The sequence below is a fragment of the Cnephaeus nilssonii genome, assembly GCF_951640355.1.
Source record: "Cnephaeus nilssonii genome assembly, chromosome: 13".
NCBI lineage: Eukaryota > Metazoa > Chordata > Mammalia > Chiroptera > Vespertilionidae > Cnephaeus > Cnephaeus nilssonii.
The window spans coordinates 38,653,420-38,672,450 of NC_137084.1; the positions used below are offsets into that span (position 1 = coordinate 38,653,420).

General features: G+C 44.2%; 1 protein-coding gene across 1 annotated transcript in view; it reads right to left on the reverse strand.

Moving 5' to 3' along the window:
• The window catches only part of SYT9 (synaptotagmin 9), a gene marked incomplete at both ends in the record, with an annotated part of 164,604 nt that overhangs the window by 105,135 nt on the left and 40,438 nt on the right, over positions 1-19,031 (reverse strand). Inside the window, 2 exons of the mRNA XM_079789138.1 lie at positions 2,190-2,736; positions 12,007-12,355. Coding sequence (XP_079645264.1) covers positions 2,190-2,736; positions 12,007-12,355 — 896 coding nt within the window. The remainder of the gene's footprint in view (positions 1-2,189; positions 2,737-12,006; positions 12,356-19,031) is intronic.

A 19,031-nucleotide genomic window follows, 5' to 3' on the forward strand; every position in this document is an offset into this window, starting at 1 on the left:
AAAATTCATCTGGAATAAAAAAATACCCCGAATAGCCACAACAATCCTGAGAAAGAATAACAAAGTTGGAGGGATCATAATACCAGATATCAAGCTATATTACCAAGCCACGGTTCTCAAAACTGCCTGGTACTGGCACAAGAACAGACATATAGAGCAATGGAACAGAACAGAGAACCCAGAAATTGACCCAAGCCATTATGCTCAATTAGTATTTGACAAAGGAGGCAAAAGCAAACAATGAAGTCAAGACAGTCTATTCAATAAATGGTGCTGGGAAATTTGGTCAGATACATGCCAAAAAATGCAACTAGATCACCAACTTACACCATACACAAAAACAAACTCAAAATGGCTAAAGGACTTAAATGTAAGATGGGAAACCATAAAAATCCTACAAGACTCCATGGGCAGCAAAATAGCAGACATATGTCATAGCAATATTTTTACCAACACAGTTCCTAGGGCAATGGAGACTAAGGAGAAAATAAACAAATGGGACTACATCAAAATAAAAAGCTTCTGCACAGCAAAAGAAACCATTAACAAAACAACAAGAAAGCCCACTGCATGGGAGAACATATTTGCCAATGCTATTTCAGATAAGGGTTTAATCTCCAAAATTTACAGAGAACTCATACAACTTGACAAAAGGAAGAAAAATAATCCAATAAAAAAAATGGGCAAAGGATCTAAATAGACATTTTTCGAAAGAGGACATACAGAAGGCCGAGAGACATATGAAAACACGCTCAAAGTCAGTAATCAACCGAGAGATGTAAATCAAAACAACAATGAGATACCATCTCACACCTATCATCAACAAATCAACAAACAACAAATGCTGACGAGGATGTGAAAAAAAAGGAACCCTCTTACACTGCTGGTGGGAATGGAGACGGGTGCAGCCACTGTGGAAGACAGCATAGAGTTTCCTCAAAAAGTTAAAAATGGAACTCCCATTTGACCCAGTAATCCCACTCCAAGGACTATATCCCAAGAAACCAGAAACACCAATCATAAAGGATATAGGCAACCCCTAAGTTCATAGCAGCACAATTTACAATAGCTAAGATTTGGAAACAACCTAAGTGCCCATCAGCAGATGAATGGGTTAAAAAACTGTGGTACATCTACACAATGGAATACTACACTGCTATAAGAAAGAAGGAACTTTTACCATTTGCAACAGCATGGATGGAACTGGAGAGCATTATGCTAAGTGAAATAAGCCAGTTGGAGAAAGATAAATATCATATGATCTCACTCATATGTGGAATATAATAATCAACATAATTTGATGAACAAGAATAGGTCCAGAGACAAATGGCAGGGGAGGGGTGGTTAGAGAGCAACCAAATGACTTGTATACATACATATTAGCATAACCAATGGACACAGACACTGGGGCAATGGGGGCTTGCCCGGGGTGGGAATGGCTGGTGGGAGGGAGAGGGGAGTGGTCAATCAGGGAAAAAAGGAGACATATGTAAAACTTTAGATAATAAATAAATAAAAATATCACCATGCAATCTCGTGTTGAAATGTACGCATGGATATATGGCCTCCCTCCCGGATCATCTGCCCTCTCTCTCCCGAGCTCTAAGCTGGATTTGACCTTCTATAGACTGACACTGCCAATGTCTACAGATCTTTGCAGGCTGCTCTTCTTGTAGCTTTGATTCAATATTTGAAAATGCGATGCCAACTCTTCTCAACCATTCTCATGTCTGGGGTTAAAGGTGAAGATCTCATGAGGAATGCCTCTGAACTGAGCTGATCTGAGAACATGGGTAAGGACTTGTGCTCTTTGCTTCAGATTACAGTCAATAGGATGCCAGGATCCATTTAGCACAAACAACCTAAGAAACCTCTAAAGAAAATGTGGTGAGGAGGGCAGGTAATATCTACCGCCTATTAGAGAATTGCTGAGAATTAGAAAGTAGAAAAGAGCGAAGGCTATTCTTGAATATGGTTTGCATCAATAGTTCTTGGAAATTTCGGAGTGAATATTGTTAACGCCCTGTTTCTAGAAAGACACGAGGAGGTTCTGAAGCCATAGTTCTATGTATATTGACATGAATTTCATACTTTGCCCCCCAAATAAAATAAGGTATAAGTCCTTTATTCGCATGCTGACCAAGAAACACCTCCACACCTCCCCCAAAAAGACGAAATGCTGGACTTACGTTGGTGACATATTCGATGTCCTTCCAAAGGATGCACTCCCTGGGGAAATCAGCCAAGTCTAAGAAGTGGTCTACCACCACCTGGCCAATTAAGTCATGGCGGGAGAACCTGTCAAAGTCATACACAGAGAAGTGCAGCTTCCGGGCTTCGAGGTCGTTGTAGGGAACCGGAAACAGAAACACTTCGTCAAACACAGGGTTCAGGGTCTTCCTGTGGACTTTCGTCTGGTGTTTTGTTTTCCGATCCGGAAGCAAGTAGATCTTGACATAAGGATCTGAGGTCCCGGAAAAGTCCTTGGCGGGCAAATTGACGGCTTTGTGAATCTTCACTATGAGCTGCTCTAGGTCACAGTCATATTTTAAAATAAAGTTCAGTTTCCCACAGGCTTTGCTGTTACTCCTTCTCCCATCATCGTTGTCCAGTGACCTCTGCTTGTATAACTCCGGTTTAATGCGGCCGATCCCGGCCAGCTGTTCCTGTTTTTGCAGCTGCTGGATATTGAAGTCCGGGTTCGACAGGTTGAGTTGTCCTCGGATTGAATTATGCCTTCAGTGAGGAGCAAGAGAGGACAAAGTTACTACCTCGTTAGCTACAGGTCTTTCAGAAACATGTGCCTGGGATGTAGGTAGACTGTTATGCGCCGTTAGAAGATTAGGTCTGTGGGCCTTTTTTCCCCCCCTAAATTCAGTATGCTCATCAATGTGAGTAAGCTGCTCCCCAAGGCTTGAAACCCAAAATTGAGGGCTGGTGTCAGGAAATGAAATGATTACCTGTGACCTGGGAGCTTTAAAGGTTTAATGCACTTTCTCAACTAATAAGCCATTAAGAAAGCTTATCTGGCTGGTGGGATGTAAAGATTTGTTCACGCTGGTTTAAAAATAAAATTATTCACTTTTTTATACAATGTCATCCTGAAACTGAAATAATTGTCTGTGTATTTTCCTAAGAAAAATGAATCTGTCTCTAAATTGCACACACTTTCCTGTCACTGGCTTACCGCTTTCTAAGGCTGTATATTCTTACTGCTTCGAATCAGATAGTTTCCTCACAAGAACACAAGTTTTGCTTGTGTGAGGGTGGATGTAAGGGACAGGACGTGTCTGCTCGCAGTGGACCGCGTCGGCTCTGACAGGGGCGAGTGACAGCTCTGTGAGTGTCTGCGACGCCACGCGGGTAACTGCTGAGCAGCAGGAAGAGTTGATTTCTGTAATAAACACTATGGGCATCAAGGAGAAGGTAAGCTGCTATAACTGTATATAAGGATTCAGTCAGGGAAGGTTGGATACCGACATTTGCATATCAAATATTTGCTAACAGAATCGACTCTTCACCCTATACTAGTAAGCTTATTGGTTGGGCTAGAAGCTTCCCCGAAATTCTCTTGGAAACGTGCATCATCATGTGGGTCTCCGTAAACAGAAAGAAGCAGTCATTACATATAAGGTTTTTCTTAAGGCTATTTTTTAGCTCAGAGTTCAGAGTCATGATACTGTATTTTCTGTAGTCTCTCAATAATCTTAATTAAAATAGCCTCTCGCTACCTAGTCAAAAGCAACAGCCGGTTGTCTCAGATGGATTGGTAAATATGTAGTTGGAGAGGCAGAATAAACATTTGAGTTTATCTTCTTTTCCTTTCTGAAGGCTACTTTATAAAATAAAGATGTAAAAGAGGGGTAAATAGCCCCCGAAACATGTTTAAAACTATTCTCCCTTGTCATTCAGATGTTGCTATGCTGAACATTCCTCTTTGCCCTAAAATATACTCGTAGTCACTGAGCTGGTATAACAAGAGCACAATCACAGAGCTGCCATTTGCACCTGTCACAGCCAACACAGTCCACCACAGGCAGACACGCACCCCAGGCACAGACATTGTCACGTGAGCAAAAACTGTGTGGTCTGAAAGTTTCTGCTGTGAGATTTTAATTTCTCACAGAGAAACCCCCAATCCTAAATTTCCTTTATATCTCTGATTTTTCAGGGGCAGGGAGAGAGACAGGGGATGCTCTTAAGCACCTAAATTGCCTCTCTGTGCAAGTATAGCCAAGTCACTCCCTTGTGGAGATGCTGACCTCTGGAGTGCTAGAAAAGAGCTTTAGTCCTGCTCTGCTGGGATCTCTGGGCAGAGATGACTGGCAGGGAGAAGCGAGTACCCAGCCCTATGTAGAGGCCTCAAGGGGCTGGTACCAGCTCTGGCTTCCTCTGCTGTTGCTTTTTCCCTCCAGGCTGGCTTCACACAAGAGCCACATTGGGGTCTGGAGTCAGTTCGCATCTATGATGGCCATTCTGGGAACTCTTAGTGACTCCGTTTAAATACTAAAAGTGCTCCATCTAGACTCATGGGATATGTCTTCTCTGCACCAGCGTCTGTGATGGGACGCCGGTCCTGTGTCCACGCCAGCCCCAGACTCTGCTGTCACTTCTCCCCCGTGATGCTCTGAGCAGCCTCTCTGTGCATCACAACTTACCTTCCATGTTTTGGAAAGACTGGCTTCAGATTTATCACAGGAACATTTTGTCTTAACCCTTATCTGCAGGACGAAGCCAGCCATGTACATTTACATTTTAATTTAAAATTACATGAATTTGGCTGCTTAGCAATGGAACACACTCTGTTTTCCTTGTACATTTTCTTAAGACATGAAATCTGAAGAGAAGTAAGTCCTACGTGTTCCGCTGTTCCCAGCCAGGGGGTAGAGGGAGTGCATTGGGGAGGGCATTAGGGAGAGATTTGTATTTCAAAGACCAAAACATCCCCTCAGAAAGCAATTAGGATGCCTCCAGTCCAAATTCCAACACAGCTGAAGATTCCTTTTAAAAATTGCGCACAGGTATGAACACTATTATCCACCCAAATGTTTTACGAGTTTCATTCTCCACACTCCCCCCTGCCCCCCTCAGAATCACACGTACTCTGGGGAAAACAGTGGAACCCACTGTAAGGCAGTGGCTTAAAGCAGAGAGTAGGGACTGTAACAGGCCAGGACAGTTCTCACTCCCTGGGGCTCTCTTTCAGTCGCTTTCAATTTCCTTCAGGAGAGAGTCAGCGATTCCCGGAGTTGGAGGCATGGGCTAGAGATGCTCAGGGCAGCCAGAGAACCAAGGTAACTCATCACCTCCCTGCATACTCTCTGCAGCTCTCTGGACTGAGAAATGAGAAAGTAGAGCAGGGAGCCTGCCCCAGGGACACGGAGAAGGAGAGAGGTAGAGGAAATGGAAAATCAATATTCCATGGCTCTCCTGGGTTATTCAAATGGAGTTGGGAGGATAAGCAAGTCAAAAGCAAGACGGAGGAAAGATTCAGAGCAGAGTGTTGTGGCCTGGCTCTGGGCACCCAGATGAGGAATTCCGAAATGGTCAGTGGAGGTGGTACCTGAGTGCAGTAAACTAGAGGCCTTGCCCCGCCCGCCAAGGCTCTAGAATTTGAACGCTGCTGAGTGACACTGAGAATGTGATAAGGAGGGATCTGTGTCCGAGGCAGGCGTCCACTGAGCAGGACTGGGGAGTCCAGCATTTTGGTGTTCTCAGGGCTTAATGTATACAATGAATGGAAGGAGAGGAGGTGAGCCCCAAGGATGGTGTGATAAGGAATGCTGTACCTACATTACACCCTAACGCTGTCTTAGAAAGCTGGCCCTGGAGTTGAAACTCTCCGCTTGGTCCCCACCTCCCATTACAGGCCAGTTTCCTGTCTGAAAGAGGCCAGGATGAGAACTTCCTGTACGTGGCTGTCCCAGACCTGAGCTGGAAGACTCGTGGTTGGGCCTGAAGAAAGCCTAATTTCAAAGATGACTAACACAATCTAGGAAGCAGACTTCCCCTAACGAACTCAAAAACACACTTCCAAGCCTGAAGGGATCTGAGCCTGGGGTTCAGTTGCAGCCAAAGGTGAGGAGCAAAGGTGCCCAGATGCAAATGGCTTTTCCTCCCCTCCTTTCCTCAGATTCAAATGAACCATGTCCAGCGTCCCATGTTGAGACGCCCAAAGTCTCAGTCCTGGAGCCATCACCCAAAAGGCCAACTTCCTACACTGGATCTTAAGAAAGAGAACATTACTGCGATTCAACAAATTTGAATGTGCAAAGCAAGGTGTCAGGTAGGGTAGGAGGGAGAAAGAGGCAAAGCCTCTTCAATGCCTTCAAGGAAATGATGCCCAGACGGGTGATTAACTATAAATCAGGGCAGAGGGGGAGTAAAAAAATCCACAACTGGAGGTTAGAGAGCCAAAGAAGCAGACAGAGGGGAAAAAAAATACCTCTGGCTTGGAAAACTATCACGGAGATGGAACTTGAGCTGAGCCTGCCTGGCCTCATCCTTATCTGCCTTCAAGCTGACACTCTAGACCTCAACAGGGAAATTAACTGTGTGTTACTCTTGGTTCCCAGCTCTCCAGCAAGATGAGGTCTCCAGCTCTTCTGCCCCAGCAGCTTGCACCTAACATCTGCACTCAGACCACCAGCATCCCTCCCATCGCTGGATTTCCCCTGTGCAGCCACGGACAAGGGTACGCTCTTCTATCCTTCCTCCTCTCGGGGCCCCCAGCTCAGAGGTGAAACTTGGTCGATCTTTTCCCTAGTTCTGGGGCATCCATGTTGACAAGGCTTCAGGGTCCAAGGAGAGGGAAGAGAGAAGCAGATTGTTATTTCAGAACCATCATGGGTTTCCTTACGAAGCTCAAGTCAAGACAGGGAGGTTTGGAAACAGTGGAGACACGACTCTGTTTCCCTTCTGGAAACTCCCCTGGTGACGGGGAGGAGAGAGTTGGCTTGTCCTGATCCACAGGCAGACACCAAGGAAGGTGAGTGGCAGACAGGACAGACGCGGTTACCTGATTACAGGGCAGGATGGGGAATCCGAGGCTTTCTTGTAAGGGGATTCACAGGCTTCTAGAGTGAGTGAGATGATGAAGATGTAGGCATCAAGCTTTGGTCGGTGGAGGTATGTGGTCAAGTATAGTTAGATACACTAAAGCAGTGATGGCGAACCTATGACACGCGTGTCAGCACTGACACGCGTAGCCATTTCTGATGACACGCGGCCGCTGAGGCGGCCGCATGCCGAGGATGAAACATTTGCTGCTCCTGAGGATGAAACATTTGCGACTAGAGTCTTGGAGTTAGTTTTTTCCTCAAAGTGACACACAACTACCCGAGTTATGCTCAGTTTTTTGGCGAAGTTTGACACACCAAGCTCAAAAGGTTGCCCATCACTGCACTAAAGCATAACCAGATTCTTCCCACTTCCTCCCAAGTAAAACAGGTTTAAAACCTTGATGTCACCTTCAAATACTGTACCCCCCCCCCCATGACTAAGATGAGCTATGTCCCTCATTCCTGAGATTAGCCTTAGAATGTCCCCAATTACCTAGTCTGTGGGCTTTTGAGGCCAGAGCTATATCTTTTTTCTCTTTACTATTAGCATATAATGTAGAACTTTGCACATAGCAGATGCTTAATGCAAGCCTCTAAAGTAAATATAGGAATGCCACAGGCATAACAGTTTCCTATAATTAAATCCCAGTACAGAAAATACACATTTACATCTAGTTGAGAGAGGTCTACGTAACTTCCACTTTTGAAGATGTCAGTATATTAAAATCTGAAGAAGTAACTAAAAGAGTAATTCAAAAACTTGTTTTAAATGTTTCTATCTAACCAATGCTCTCAACACAAAACAGTCTAGCTTAATAGAAGTGTGCTACTCACAGAGTAATTACAACATTTCATTCTAGTGGCACCACTTACGTGGCAAAAAATAGGATGATTTAAATTTAAAGTATGATGACTGTCTTCTTTCAGTTTGGTCAGTGTATTTCAGTGACTGTAGGAATTGCTTCCTTCAGAGATAAGGACGGGAGTCTGAATGTAAGGCTCTTAATGAACGTGAGACCTGATACACCAGCCTCATGCCATTCTGGCCCCTACTCAGTTTATACTTTTGGCTCTTTGCCAGTCCTGTCATCAGAACACAGAGAAGTGGCCTGATATTGATGAGTGTGTTGTCAGTCATTCACGAAAAAGTCTGCTATGTGCCAGAGGCCACACTAGGGGTTACATATTTAGGGAGAAATAAGGTAGGTGGGTGGTCTTAGAGCTCACAGAACTCATAGTCTAGAGGGGATGTAGGCAATAAACAATCATTTAGTTTAAAATGGAGCTCAATCCTGTGAAGAAGTGAGAGCAAGGCAATGTGTGAGAGAATGAAGAGTGGGAGGAAGTGGAGGAAAGAACACATGCTTCAGACAGAGTGATCAGGGAGGCCTTTCTGAGGAGGTGGCATTTTAGGTGGGAATGAAGGCTGTAAAGGAGCCAGGCATGGCAAAGAAAAAGGCAAAGCATTTCAGGCTGAGGAAACAGCCTGTGTGAAGGCCTGAAGGCAGGAAAGGGCTGGAGACACGGAGGTTGCTAAGAGAGAAGCTCGAGTGTGATGCGCTTTTTCACGCAAGCCTCCTACTGAGTCCATGTTGACAGTGCCCTCTGGGCTGTGCCAGAGGTGAGGCTGACAGCGGATAGAAGCATCACACAGAGCCTTCACAGACTTGATAAGGAGTTTGTGGTGTGGCAACTGACATTTTTATAAAACTCCAGAAAGTGGTGCACTAGGATGAAATGTAATTACCTATGAGTAGCACCATTCTATTCAGCTGGACTATTTTGTATTGGGAGCATCAGTTAGATAGGAACATGTAAAAGAACCATTTTTTGAAGTACTCATTTAGTGCTTGCTTCAGATTTTCATAAACTGACAGCTTCAAAAATGGACCTCAGACCTCTCTCAACCACCATGAGAATCTGAAACTAGATGTAAATGTGTATTTGCTCTGCTGGGATTTAATCATCAGAAATGATTATGTCCATGGCATCCTTATGTTTACTCTAGAAACATGCATCATGGATGACATAGGAAACTTGAGAAGGCTTGAAAAACAGACTGGACTTGCATCATGGGACATAAGACAGAGATGGGAATAGATGGCCTGCCAAGGTTCCTTCTGTTTGGAGGATCCAGGGTTTTCATATATTTTGAATATAGACCTTTAAAATGTCTTGGGAATTCTGGGCGGGGGGCGGGGGGGACGACTCCACCCACATTCCCCCACATTCCCAGGACATCATTAGAGAAATTTCATTATATAAGAGAGATTTCACCCAAATTAAAAAGAATTTTGGAGGTTTCTAATAGTAATGGTGCTAACTAGAAAGAGAATACTAAGGTGTTTGATCTTAGAAGAACAAGAGAAAGTCATCTTGACCAGAAATATTCTTAGAAAATGAAGCAAAGCTTATCGTCAGAACATTCCAAAGGCATTGGTGGAAGCCACATATATCCAAGCTGAAGAGACTGGAGGGTGGTGGTGGTGGCGGTGGTGTGTGTGTGCCGGCGGGGGAGGGGAGTTTCTGATGGAAATGATGTGACAGAAGCCATGCCAACTGCAATGCCCTTCACCTCCAGTCTAGGCCAAGGAGGTGTCCTAGAATTTTGGGACAAGTGTTAATAGCCGCAGGAAGGAAGTAGCAAGAAAAGAGATGCAGCAGTGAGAAGGTAAAGAGCATAGGAGAAAGAAGGGAGATGTGGTTGCTATCAATTCATTAGAATGATGGCAGAGTCCTCAGATCTACAATGTGACTTAAAAAAAAGATGTTAAAAATGTTTTGGAGCATGAAGGACATATCACTAATTTCCCCCATTTTGTCACTGTGTGTGTTATAATACAATTCCTAGAGAATTACAAGACCATACACCATTCTTATGATAATACCATCAGCAAAGATGTGTATTTCTAGACAAAACTCATAAAAGTTCAGTAGTAATTTAGATAAGTATTTTAAATGCATAATGATGCACATTATCAGTATTAGGTCATATGCAGATGGAAAGAGTTTAGTTTTCTGATAGTAGTTCAGATAGAACTAAGCTTGTTTTGGACATCAGAAAAGGTAATTTAATTGCATGACTCCAAAACGAAAATCAATCTAAATGTAAAATATATTTTACAGAAATAATTCCTTCTCTCTTCTCTTTTTACTTGTTTTTTTTTCCTTCTAGCTAATGTGAAGATATCTATAGTTTAAATCAGTGGTAAAGATATCTATAGTATTTATTTTTAAATACAATCTCTTTTTGATATGCAGAGTCCTTACACACTTTTCTAGAATAAATACTGTGGTAATTAGAGTGATGTGGTTGCTATCAATTCATTAGAATGATGGCAGAGTCCTCAGATCTACAATCCAATAAAAACCCAGCACATCACCCTGTGTCGAGGGGACCCAGATCAGAACAATTAACATGCAAATAGGAGACAGTTTCAATGGAAACCCCCTCTGACAGACCCGTTATTAGAATACTGAGAATTTGTTACGAGTCTGCACCGCTGCATGAGCCCCATCGCACCATCGAAGAGCTCCAGTTATATTTAAGTGTTAAACCTGAAGAGAAATGCTAGTGATAGAATCCGAGGATTTCTTCTAAACCAAAAGGCAAACAACCACCCCTTTCCTCGCAGAGAAACAGCTTAGGTTTAGCTCTTTGACTCAGAATTGGAAATGATGCTAAAGTGGGTTTCTGAAAAAATTAAATTACAAACTGTCATATTCCATCCTACTTAATGTGAATGAGCCGAGCTTCCAGGATATACTCGATTAACATTTAAAAGGGTAAAATCTTATTGCTGTTTCTAGAGAACAAATAAAAAAGATTTTTTAAAAATCCCCCCAAATTGTGCTCCTACTTTCTAAATAACAGCACACGCTTTTCCTCTGGCTATTGCTCAAGCAAATATTCTCATTTTAAAAAAAAGCTGCTTCCCAAGTCTCTTTTCCTATAGTCTCTTATTGGAAGTGAATTTTTATATCCAAAGATTCAGAATTGGCTGTTTGACCTCAAAGCCACCCTTATGCAACATCTGAGTCTTGGGAGAGGCCCGCCTCCAGGATAATGATGCTGTTAATAGCAGCCCTGAGAGCAAAAGGGCAGCTCAGGTTTTGGAGTATTTACAGGTATCGGCCTGGTAAAGCACATGATGTCCACGCTATTGTTTCATTCTTAAAACCACCTATACGCCTGCTGTCATGCTTCCTCTCTTACAGAAGAGGAAATGGAAACACGGAGATTAATGTGTCCAATATCACATGTCTAAGTAAAGCCAGTTCACTGGCCCCAGACCCTTGCTTCTGTGACTGCATTATATCATTCCTCCACTGCCAAAGGGCACAGAGTATCCAGCCACACAGAGAGGGGCCCTAGGCCTGGATACTCTGCAGGCCTTGCAGAGGCTGGAGATGGTCCAAGACCTCTGGCCAGTCTGGAGTGCAGAGAGCCTGTGTGTGACCTAGGCTAGGTCCGAGGCAAAGGAAGAAACGCCCCGGCACTGGGAGTGGTAAACACTCAGGCTCTGATGGTGACTGAACCCGGTTCAAACCCTGACCTAGGTGCTTACCAATATATAACTTTGTTACTTCATCTGCTTGAATTAAGTTTCTTCTGTGAAATGAAAATGATAATAGGATCCATTTCACACAAAGTTGTGAGCCATAATGAGAGTGCAGATGAAGTTCTTAGATGGTACCTGACAGAGGAAGTCTTAGTCACGCTAACTAAATGTTATTGTGGACCAAGCAGAGACTGCGCAGAGCTCAGGAACCTCAGTGCAATACACACCGAGCAGCACCGAGTTCCCGTATTCACGTCTATGACAGCGAATGGACATGTGAAAGGTCACAGGCACCTTGGTGACTCAATGTCACTGCTGCCAAGAGAGGGGAAGGGGTGGATGGTCCCTGCTTTGCATTCAGAAAGGAAGGAGACGTTACTGACCGAGTCGACGAGGTTGGCTCTGTGACTTGGCGCTTCACGCGGACGCCGTGGGCACAGTTCTCCTGGGCCCCCGTCTGGGTGGAGAGGGGGATGTCCGGGGAGGTGTGGCTGATCTTCATGGAGGAGTCAGGGCAGGGGCTGGGTGGGTCTAGGAAGCCCTCACTGTTCTCCTGCTCATTGATCTCCGTGTCCGTGTAGTTAAGAGGCTCCTGGTTGTCTTTGCTACCAGAGAACAGGCCTCGTTCTCGCCACGGAACCCAGCAGAGTTTCCAAGACACGAAGAGCGACACGCCAAAGAGAGCGAGGCCACAGGCGGTGACCAGAAGGGTCAGCAGGCTCACTGAGATATCTGCAAAGAAGCAGAGATTAAAGGTCAGTATGATTGTCACCCCCCACCCTGCCATCCATCCATCCACCCCTCAGCAGCCAGCTGAGGAAGTAACGTGCCGGCTGTGCTTAGACACAAGAAGCAGGTTGCAGTAGCAAGAGACAGGGAATATCCAGGGGGCCTAGAAAGGCCCTGCAAGTCAACCATAACGGCATTACTATTTACACTTTCCCACGGCAACACAAATCACTGATATTGGATGAGCATGGTGGTTTCATTGTCCTTAAAAATCACTCTGTCATCTCAGAGGGGAAGGGGAGGGTGGACTGGATAAAAGACAGTGGAGAGAGTAGCCAAAGAACATATATACATAGCCCGTGGACACACAAAACAGAGTGGTGAAGGCCAGGGGAGGGGTGGCGGGGCTGGGTGGAGGTGGGCAAACGGGGAGAGGGGGGGGAAATGTAAGACATCATTAACAGTGTCAACAATAAAAAGACAAAAACAATTCCTCTGTCATCTCAGAGAGCTGTATAATATCACTTGTGAATTGTTTAAGTACGACTTTTTAAAACAAAACGAAACAAAAAACTAGAGTGCTCTTTCCCTATTTTTGATATCAGCTTTTAAGGGTCTCAGCAAAATGAAGCTCAAACCCTCCGAAGCCTCAGGAATACCCACATCCCGGCGGTCAGGGTGCCCAGGACCGGGGACGGTGCTCCCCGTTTGGATTTCCCCGATAGCAGACCTGAGACAAGTATTCAAGGGCAAGTGGTGTGCTGAGATGAAGATAAAACAGGGAGGGGAGAAGGGGAGTGATCAGGGAAGGAAGCCAGAAGTAAAGGGGGCTTTATCAAGCCAGTTACCACGATGAGGGACTGGAGGGTCAGCCTGCTGAGGGGGCTCCACACACCAGGAGTATCCCCGTGCCAGGGGCCAGGGGCTAGGGGCCAGGGACTTGGGCCATTTATAGCATTGGCTCCCTGCAGTCACTGATTTGAGGGAAGTTCTCAGGGGGCATTTACAACCTGCTGCATGGGTGACAAAAAGCTGCAGTGGCCAGAAAAATCCCACATTCAAATAAATACAAAGGCTGGCCTCTGGAGGTCAGGGGGCATGTGTTCAGGTGGTGAGGGTGAAGGTGAGGGGATATGGCAGGGCAACAACAGCATCTGCCACGTGGACTGTGGCACCATGGCCTCAGCTAGGGTCCATGATAGTGTAGTATCTAGTGGCTGAGCTTTTAACTCTCAGAACAAAGCCCAACCCCTCCATGCTTCCGCCCCACCTTCTAGTGGAGCCAAGGAGGCTGAGATGTCAACCTGAGTCAGTCCTGGCACTGTGGTGGCTGTAACCCCTTCCTTTAAAGGACACCCCAACTGCCCTTACCGGGCTACAAGGACTCTCCCTGGGTTACGCCTTTACTGCCCATCAGTAATATTCATATTGTGTTAGCCAAAGTTTTCTCAGTCACTATACATGCTAGGTACTGTGCTAGGCTTTGGAGATACAATAGTAAAGAAGAAAATTAGGAATTGATTATTTAATATTCACAATATTTTTTAAATTGATTTCAGAGAGGGGGAGAGAGATAGAAACATCAGTGATGATTCTCATTGATTGGCTGCCTCCTGCATGTCCCCTACTGGGAATGGAGCCCGAAACCCAGGCACGTACCCTGATTGGGTACTGTGACCTCATGGTTCATAGATCGATGCTCAATCATTGAGCCACAGTGGCCGGGCAATATTCACGATTTTAACTATCCACAGCACATCAGCAATCCATGATGCATGACAGTCTGCTTAGGCATGCAAATGAACCCTTCCTGCAAACCACTTACCTCCTGAGTCAAACTGACCTCCTGGCACCCATGTGATTTTCAATATGACTCTGAAGGCACCTGATCATTGTTATAAAATGATGAAAACCGTTTCTTCATGAAAAATTGCTCTTGACAGAGTGCCAGCCGCCAGGGCTGGTGATGGATCTACTATATCTCCTTTATGACTCCCAATCAATCTTTGCCCTAATAGTGAAACAATATCACATCTCTGTTTGAAAACTCTGGGGTTCCAACTTCAACATGGGTAATGAGCTCAAATCTTTGCTGCTTTTCTGGTTTTCAGTCCCATGGAAATGAGATAAGCAAATTACGTAATTGATGGTAATTGGGTACCATCAATCCATCCGTGAACCAGTAACACTGAGGAATTTCTGTAACAGTTTTTAAAGGAAAAGCCAATTAGTGCTGCATGCTGAACACAGGCAAATGAAAACAAAGGAAAAATAAATGGGAAAAATAAAAATTAAAAAACAGATGCAGGCCCAGCTGGTATGGCACAGTGGTTGAGCATCAACCTATGAACTAGGAGGTCATAGTTCGATTCCTGGTTGGGACAGATGCCCAGGATTGTGGCTCCATCCTCAGTATGGGATGTACAGGACGCAGCCAATCAATGATTCTCATCCTTGATGTTTCTCTCTCTCTCTCTCTCTCTCTTCCTCTCCTTTCTCTCTAAAAAACACAAGTAAACAAACAGACAAAAACAAACAAACAAACAAAAAACCTCAGATGCAGAGCAACAAGGACAGGGATGAGGACTAGGTAGTCAGTGAGGCAATGTAAAGGGCACTAGAAATCACCCACCATAGAGCCCAGACAAGTGGTAGGGGAGCATGGTTTGGCCACAGGCTCCCCCTGGGCCTGCCAGCGCACACAGGAGTGAAAATGTGTTGGTGTAACTTCTATGATAGGTGGTAGTGGTGGAAGTACAGGGAGGGAGGCCCCATCCCAGCTAATCAGGCTGTCACAGCAATCAACCCCACTCCCTCTCATCAAATCTGAACACAAAACAGGCTTCACACCATAGTCCCATAATGCATTCTGTAATCCAAGTGGAAGTAAAACCCCTTCCCTAATAACTCCGACACTGTCCTGATGCAGGCACCGACAGGAGACCTCCAGAATGGCTCAAGGAGGGGTACTCGGGAAGGCAGAAGGGTCAGCTGTACTATCATCTGCCCAATATTCACTCTTCCCCACCACAGCACCCCTCCCTCCGAGGGAGAAGGATGAACCCCAAGGCCCGGATGTTGGTCTTGGCCCCCCGACTTGCTCTAGTCAATGACATATAAGTAGATATGGCTGATGCCACCTCAGACCTCATGTAAGGGCTGGTCTTCCAGCCTGGGTGCCATCATGGGATGGCTGGGGCAGAGGCCACACATACTACCTACTTCAGACCCCACGACCTCAGGAAAGGGAGAGGGAGAATCCGCTTAGAATCCCAACAGCTTTATTTTAGAAGAACAGGAGTTATTTCTTCAGTGAGGTGGTAGGTACACGGCTATTCGTTTTATTGTTGATCTTTAAACTACATGTATTCACTATGTATACTCTTTGGCCTTCATGGTATATTTCATAATAAAATTTGTAAAAATTAGTGACATTCAAAATTATTATTCTAAAGATAATTTTTCTAAAGAACAGGAAAAAAATTTTTTTTCTAATTGGTCCTTTTGTCCAAAGCTCAAGAGAATAACCAGATGGAGATTCAGGGCTAAAAGGAGGCAAGTGGTAACCCAAGTCTGATCCAGATCGGGGAGGTGCTGCTGCCCGCGGGTGACTGTGTGTGAAACTACCCAGAAATGCCACAGAGTGCATCCTCCCAGGAAGATGTGGCATGGATGCCCCGCAATCACCCTCATCATCAGAACCCTCTTCCACCAGCTACAGAGCATAACGTATTGTTAGCCCCAGTCATAGGACATAAGGTATGGCAGTACCATCCCGGGACACCAGATACAACGTATAGTGACACCTCTAACCTCTAACCCAGCAGACATCCCAGCTGGACACCTACATTACTTTGAAATGGCAAATGTTACTGTCCAATGAGTGAAAAGCTTGAGCACCCATACACTGCAAATGGACAAGGGAAGGGCAGTTGCCCTGATAAACTGCGAAGGGCCAGAGAAGACACATAAACTGACAACTGGAAAAAAGACAGGGGATACATACATGGGACAAATCAACAACTTAAAAGAGACTAACCAAGCTGAGCCAACAGAATAAATGGCTGTCGACACAGAACAAATTAACGCAAGAGGCAACTTAATCCATCTACTCAGTGAGATGTTTAAAACAGGGGTTACGAGTGAGAAATATGGCTGCAGCAGTAACCACAGGCAGAGACCCCACCTGATCCAAAGCAAGGAGACTGTAGCCCTAGAATTCCACAGCCACAATCACAGGAGGAAAGGAAAGGCATTTTCAGCCATCAATGACTCAGAAGACACACTATTCATGCACTCTCTCTTGCATAAAACCTAAGGAAATTCTCCAAACAAATAAAAATGCATGTCAGAATAGAGAGCCCAAGAAGGAAAGAGCATGCTACACGAGATATATTTACATACTATGATCACAAGAATTATAAGCGAAGCAAACAGTAAAAATTACGTGAAACGTAAAAAATTCTAGTGATGAGATTATGAAGTTTAATGTAACTGTTAGAAAAAAAAAAGACTTAAAAGAGCAAAGGAATGACTACCATACACTCACTTCCATTCCAACAATTTCAATATACATGGGAGAAGAAAGAAGAAAGGATGTAAAAGCAAATGAAATGAACTATATTGTTAGCAGGAGGAGATTATAGATACTTCAACTTGATGTTACTAAGTAAATATAGGTGCAAATATGTATATCAAATGCTTAAGGGAAATGCGATTCATAATGGAACATCTGCATATATATTTATATCCTGTCCTGAGACCCATGCCACTCATTAAGTGATTCAAAATAAAGTGTATAAATCCATAATCACAAAGAGAATAACATGGGTTCTCAAGTCAGTGGTTATGTTGTGTAGAGACATATGGAAACATTCAAATGATATGATGTCTAGTTTTTGCTTCAAAATGTAGGTGAAGCAAGGTTAACAATGGGTTAATAATTTTTGAAACTGAGTAATGAGTATGTAGAGTCTATTACATTATTTTCTCTATGTTGGACAGTTTCTTAATGAAAAATAAAAAGCAAAACATGGTTGGTCAGAGTCTCTGACTTTAGTCTTAGATAGTATTATTTAATAGGTCTGGGGTGAGGACCCTTAACCTCCATTTTTTTAAAAATATATTTTATTGATTTTTTACAGAGAGGAAGGGAGAGGGATAGAGAGTTAGAAACATCGATGAGAGAGACAAATCGATCAGCTGCCTCCTGCACACCCCCCACTGGGGATGTGCCCGCAACCAAGGTACATGCCCTTGACCGGAATCGAACCTGGGACCCTTCAGTCCGAAGGCCGACGCTTTATCCACTGAGCCAAACCGTTAACCTCCATTTTTAACAAGCATGTCAGATTTCAGATCAATCTGCTGCAGATGGTCTATAAATAACACTGTGTAAACTGGATCCAGTAAATATATTTATATTGTGGCTCACAACACAAGATGCTTTCCTAATCCTAAAACCCTTGTGTCTTGGGGGCCTAATAAAGGTAACCCTGGAAAATCCAGTTAAGACCATCAGCCACGTGAGGATGTCGCATGGTGCCTTGTAGGGGAAGTGGTGATGTGATTCGATAGAGGAAACAGGCACGAGCAGACAGCTCTCAGGAGATGTTAGGTGAACCAATGTGGAAACACTGCTATGAGGAGAAACCTTAGGGAGCTGATTCCCTCATCAGCCATCTCTTCCATGTGGCCACGAGGCCTCCATTTGAATACTTTATTTTCTGTATTTTTTAAGCTTAATAAAATAAACATGTATTACTTTGCAATTTAAAAAACATAATAACAATAATAATACAATTGTTGTATTAAAAATCACAGCATTCTGGAGTTAGCCTGTGAAGGGGAACTCAGTTCTGTACACACTTCAATAGACCAGAGGGTGACTCCTGAATGGTGACCCTGAGGTATCTTGTATAAGAAACATGTATTAGATTTTTTAGGCTAAAATGAGATGCTTTGGTGTTTAAAAGACTGAACTTAAATTGTCTGAGCCATGCAATCATGGCAAGACTTTGCTCTTTAATTACACTGTAGGCACCACAGCCCAGCAGTTCAGAACACAGGGTCTAGAATCACACAATGGAGGTCTGCAGCCAACATCTGTTGTGCAACCTAAGGTCTCCATATTTGGTTTCTCATAGCAACATCGGGATAATAATAGTATTTACCTCTGGGGTTGTAGTGAGTGCTTAGAAAGGTACTGGCACTCAATAAATATAAGTTTTGGGGTTTTGTTTGTTTGTTTGTTTGTTTTCATGAGATGTCTCAGCATTTAGCCACTCCATATCCAGACTTATTGCTACTGTCACAAAGAGGTCACTTTGGTCAATAAATACTGAGGCCTCCTGAAGCTTTATGAAGTGAGCTGGCAATGAGCAAAATCAGGTGCCTAATAGGTGCTTATTGAGCTAAATATAAAGGACAGGAGCAGGAGCTCCTATGGAGCACCTGATATTTGCTGAAGACTAACCCAGGGATACAAAGTAAATAAAACTAGACCTTGCCCTCAAAAATAACCCTGTAAGGCTATTCACAACTCACAGAGTACTACTGGAACTCGGAGGTGGGTTCGGAGAAGACTGCCCATAAAAGAGGAGTGGGCCAAGTCCTACTTACAACTACTTCTCTTACATAAAGACCAAACTGGGCCATTTGGCCATGTGGTCAAGAGACT